At 28.5% G+C, this 5,933-nt stretch overlaps 1 protein-coding gene across 1 annotated transcript in view; it reads left to right on the top strand.

Moving 5' to 3' along the window:
* Positions 1-1,955, top strand: part of LOC111614102 (transmembrane protein 184B-like) — a 21,562-nt gene extending 19,607 nt beyond the window's left edge. The window contains exon 2 of the mRNA XM_023355479.1: positions 1,681-1,955. Coding sequence (XP_023211247.1) covers positions 1,681-1,940 — 260 coding nt within the window. The 3' untranslated portion in view covers positions 1,941-1,955. The remainder of the gene's footprint in view (positions 1-1,680) is intronic.
* The last annotated feature ends 3,978 nt before the right edge of the window (positions 1,956-5,933 follow it).

Below are 5,933 nucleotides of genomic sequence, written 5' to 3'. Positions count from 1 at the left end.
TTGTACAAACAAAATAAATATATTGAAAAATATAAAAACAATAAAAAATTATACTTCAGATGTTAATTTAGTATCAAAAACGTAAAATATTTGAGTAGCCCAAGAAATAGCCGAAGATTGCAGCGCCACAGCACTAGCAAAAATTTAAATTTGCCGACTGGAATGCTTTCAGATAACGGACATTTCGGATAACCAGCTTTCGGATAAACGATGCTCTACTGTAATATATTCTAATAATACTAATGTATTATAAAAATAGCACATTGTCATTGGCAATGGCAAAAGAGTGGAAACATCATTTGTACTTATTCGCAGAAAGTCTGTTGTTCACAGCCAGTTCGTTGCTTGAGTCACGTAACGGCCAAACAGAAAGTCCATTGTTCGCAGCGTCTGTTATTCGAGGCGTACATTATACGAGGCACCACTGTATTAAAATTTATCTATATTCACAATCTTTTCATTATATTTGATGTTAAGTCTGTTGTCGTTCTCACCCTACACAATCTTTGTCTTATTTATTTTTAGCCCATATCTAATAGAAACTTCTTCAATCCTACTTCAAATTATTACATTACTATATACAGTAAATATTAAAATAATGTTAAGATTATTTACAAAAATTTAAAAAAAAATTAAAATTACATATATAAGACAATCTTACCGTTTCAGAATTCTGTTCTTCAGATTTTCTTCTAAATTTTTTGATAATTATATTTAATATCACATATTTTTCAGTAACCTGATAAAGCCTATGAAATCCTTTACTCAGCTTAGAATTAGAATTTTGTTCCTGTAAAAAAAGAAAAAATCACATATATCCAATTTAAAAATAAATTAAAATTACAATTAATAAGTATAAATTAACAAAAATATTATAATAGAGAGGTTGTGGCTAACATTTTCTTTGCAATAATGTGAACGTCGGACATTCAGCAGCCGCCTTGTAAGCACAGAAGTTTGACAATGATGTTTGGAACGTCGAGCATGATTCCTCTGATGTTCCAAACATCATTGTCAAACTTCTAGGCTTATCGGAAGGCGGCACTGAACATCCAACATTCACGTTTTCATGATGAAACCATCAGCTGCAACCTCTCTATTATAAAACTTAATACCAAATATTTAACAAAATGAAATAAATGACAAAATAAAATAAGAATAACAGTAAAGTAATAATGTAGAAGTGTCTTAATAAAGGAAGTCAAGTTAGAGTTCATACAGAGACCTCCATGTGGTAGATTGTGAGTCCACATCCCTGTAATTAATGCAGATGGAAGTTCTATTTGCTTTATATATTTCTAAGATCTCTAAGTGCCTAAGTGTGTTTGAGGTCCTTAGCTGGTCTGATGATTGTAATGTGACTTATACACTAGGTACAGGTCACACTACAGGTACAGTACCTTTCTAAATCAGTTGACTATGTGTCATTCTTTTTTTGTATTTTATCTGTGAAATATGAGATATTAACTTTGATTAATTCAAAGTTTTAATTTTAAAAAAATTCAAAGGAACTAATTTCATTAAATTTTTTAACATTAATTTAAGTAAGAATTTTTTGAGGAATAATAGTAAGCTCAAATTATCCAGTGATTTGAATTAATCAAATTAGACTGTATATCCTAATTTACTAAATATAAATGTATATACATATATATTTTAATTAATAATTTTTTAATACAGATATGAATGGAATAGGAAGAATAGACAATGTTACATATCAAAGTAGTGATCTCCCAGTTACAGCAGGGAGTAATCCTGAAACTATAATTGTAAAGGATACATCTGATAACAGTACTTTTGGAAATGGAACAATTGTTGAGATACCACCAATATTTCTACAAACAAATGCTGCACAAACAATCTCAGGTGCTTTTGTTTGGGCAGCATTAATTATAACATGCCATCAGGTAAAAGTTTATTTTGAATATATGTTAAGATAATTTATATGTTATAAATTAATTTTTTTGAAATTATTAGTAACATAAATGGATTTTTTGCAAAACTTTAAAGCTGAAAAAATTGAGTTAAGAATAGTTTTATCTTTTTATGTAAAAGTGAAAAATAGTATCTGTATGGCAATGATTTTTAAATTAATAATACTAATAATAACAATTTTAAACTTTCAATAAATAACAAAACATTAAGTTACCTTTTCTGGAATTTTAAGCATATTTTGTGTTTTGGTGTTAATTAATTAATAAAATATTATAGTACAAATAAAATTCTTTAATAATAATAATTCAAATGTTTTCAATCAAATTCAATTTGTCATCAGGAAAAACTAAAAAGAACAAAGAATCTTGCATACAGAAGAACATTATGATTAGCTGTAAACAATAGAGATCCTAGATCCATTTTTAAGAAATCAGGTATATACACAATGAATTTAAAAGCTGTGTAAGACTTCCACGTCATAGGAAAGGAGTCAATATCACAAAAGTTTATGGCTGTGGTATTGCAGGTGGCCTTGTATATTTCCAGATGTTTGTTATATACTTGTTCCAGATGCTTAAGGAAAGGTTGCTTAGATGCATTATGTAATAGGTGTGCCTTGTGGAATTCAACTTGCATGTCTGGGTCAGAGGCATAGATAGCCAAAGTCGTGTTGGCCAAATTTTTTAAGATAGATATCTGATGCTCTTTGAGGTGGTATTTAAAGGGTGAGCTATAGCTCCTACATATTGTAAGTGTTGGTATGATCTATGATTGTTGACAAGGATACTGTAGATGCCTGGTTGCTGTCAAGGATACTGTAGATACTGGTGCTTGTCAAGCCAGTCTTTAGTGTTATGGAGGAGGGAGGAAATTGAGGGACTTCTATAAAAAGCTAATTGAAAGTTATTACTCCTGGACATTTCTTTGTACAGGGTGGCAAGCTTCTTGTTGTAAGTGACTGTTCTGTACTTTGTATCTTGGGAGTGATTTACCTGCAGGGTAGAAGTGGTGTTGGAAAGCCAACATATAAGGCCCTGAATAGTGAGTGGAAAGTAGCCATGCTGGGTGGCATAACAGGTGATTGTAAGGAGCTCTTTCTCCCTATCCTATGTGTCAGACGAATAGGAGAATGCCCTCACTTCTATGTTGTTTCTTTATTTAAATTTTAAACTCAGACTTATCAAAATGATTAAAATTTAAATTTTTATGAAATTGAATTTAATTTCTCAAACTAAAATTGACTAAATCTGCATTCTAATGACATGCAAATTTTAGCCAATTTTGTTTTAATATTTATTTTAACAGTATTTTGTTTTTAAATTTAATTCTTTATTAATTATAAACTTATTTAAATTTTTGTTTTGATGATGGTTATTTAAGAATAGCTGACAATTTCTAGTTTGTATTAAAAAAATACTTTAAATATTTTACTGAATACAAAATTAATGTAATAGTCATATTGGCCTCCTACAGTAGATGGGTATTTTTAAGCAGAGGTTTTAGTTAAAAAATAAATGGTGCAGTTGACAGAGGACATTGTTATCAGAAAAGTAGAAAAAAAATTATATATATATTTTCTTTTTGAGATATCTACTTTTCTGGTAGCATAGTGTCCTCTTTAGCAGCATAATATATATATATATATATATATTGTTGCTCTAAGGTGTCAAAGTTTAACCCTTGATGACTCGTAGGACACCACAATGTTTGAGCTGTTTAAGTGTCATCTGCCTATTTTTTCAATAATAATAATTATTATTATTATTATTAATTTGCTTTGAGAAATATTTTAAATTATAATGTTTTCTTTTGTCTTACCATCCATTATTTTTTATTTATTTTTTTTAAACATTAAAAACTAAAATTGTTATAGATTGTGATGAGGTGTGGGCAGCATTTATTTATTTTAGTTAAACTAGGAAAAGTCTGATTGAGACAAAAGATTTCCACCACTCTGCATAATAATAAAAATAAATAACAAATAAATAAATGAGCTAAAAAATATGTAATGGAAAAACATTAAAATATATTAGAACATAGTAAAGCAATTTTGAAAAAGAAAATAAAAAAAAAATTTATAAAGAATACATTTACAAGTATTTTTAAAATGAGTATAGTTTTCATAAAGTATGTTTTCGAGGTTAATCATATTTTGTGAAATAAGATAAAAAAATTATCTTTGAGAAATGGATAATCTAAAAAAAATTTGTAAAAATGCATGTAGGGTTATGCATGTTTCACTGTGTTGGTTTTAGTTGAAGCCTGTCATATAATGCCTATATAAGCATTAAAATATTTAAAATATAAAAGCCAATTGAAATATTTAATGCGTTCTGTAAAAGAAAAGAGTCTCAGTCTGGACCTTACAACGTTCGGATGATAAGTAATAGACAAATGGCAGAGTTTATTTAAAATGAGATAAATTTTGTCAAGTTCTTTAGAGAATTTTCTAAAAGGGAAGCATTGTTGGAAAAAGGGATATGGAGAGCATTGTAAAGCCTCACTTTACAATGCTTTCCACATCTTCAACACAATCTATAACAGCTGAAGTAAAATGCCAAAGTTGCACTGCAGTCAGTAACAGTTTTTATAGTCTGTGTAGCAAAGGAGTATACATGAGTTAGCCTGAGCTGAAAGGGTGTATGTTAGATGGAAGGAAACATGTGGGAGGTGAGACGTGAATCTTACCTTTTACAGTTTTGTTTTTTGCATTTTCAAAACATTTTTGTACTATATTTGTCATAATGTTATTGTTCTACTTTTTTTTTGCAACTTTTATTACTGTGATCCATGTATCAACTTTTACATGTCTCCTTCCATTCCTTTCATCTAACGTAGACCCTTCCAGCTCAGGCTGACTTGTGTCTACTCTTTTGCTGTGCAGACTATAATATTTTTTATTTTATAAATGTAATTCTTGATATTTTGGTATTATACAGTACATATGATAGAATATTATATAAATATTATAAATAATGAGCTTTTGTAATAATTTTTCAGTAAATAAGTGAATTCTTAAAATCTAAAAATTAAATGCTTTTTTTGAGCATTTAANTTTTTTTTTTTTTTTTTTTTTTTTTTTTTTTTTTTTTTTTTTTTTTTTTTTTTTTTTTTTTTTTTTTTTTGAGGAGGTTTTTTATACTTTGTTGTTTTGCTGAATCTGTATAGCAGATTTGGTTTCAACAAACCAAGATACACACTGGCATCTCATGGGGAAGCTATTTCATGGAAAAACACTTCTTAATTTACTAGGAATATTTGAAATGCAAAAATCTTTAATCAGTTTAAGTGACCTTGACAGTCACTTAAACTGATTTTGTTTTTTGTAGAATATTTATCATAAAGATTGTGCTCTCTGTAATTTTTTAAAGTTTGTAAGAGTTTATGGACATCTTGTATATAGAATGTATGTTAGAAAATTATAAGATATGTTTAAATCTATTTGAAATTTCTGACGTTTTTATAGACTAATATTTTAATATTTTTATTTAAAAGAAAGTCACATGACATCATATGATGTAATGTTTGCCTTTTCAGTATTTATTTATTTATTTTTTAATTCACCATCACATTTCAAAGAATTTTTGTTGCTAAGCTATGGCAGTATAGTGATACACATTTGAGATTCAGCATATTGACTCCATTTTTATGCTAGGATAGTATCCAATATTATTTCACAGTTTTTGGGCTGCAATTTGAAAAAATTGTATATCTATAAAATTCGCACTGTTGTCCATCTGTCTGTGTTTCCTTAATCTTGAGAATGGTGTTAGATAGATGAAATTCAAGACCAGATATGGAAATCTTAGGGACGGGAGCTCTCAATTAACCATACATTAACTTTTGATGTAAACCGGAAGACATGTTATTTCAATTCAAAAATTTTTCTGAGTTAGATGACTAGCACAACGCCATTGCTAACAGAAAAGTATGATGTACAGGGGCAAGCCACTACAGTACTAATTTGAGGTGGAGAGCATATATTTTAAATGAAATAA

This window comes from Centruroides sculpturatus, unplaced genomic scaffold (assembly GCF_000671375.1).
Source record: "Centruroides sculpturatus isolate CEXI.00-Female unplaced genomic scaffold, Cexi_2.0 scaffold1892, whole genome shotgun sequence".
Lineage (NCBI taxonomy): Eukaryota > Metazoa > Arthropoda > Arachnida > Scorpiones > Buthidae > Centruroides > Centruroides sculpturatus.
Note: the sequence above shows the minus strand (reverse complement) of the source record. Positions and strands in the feature narration are given on the sequence as shown.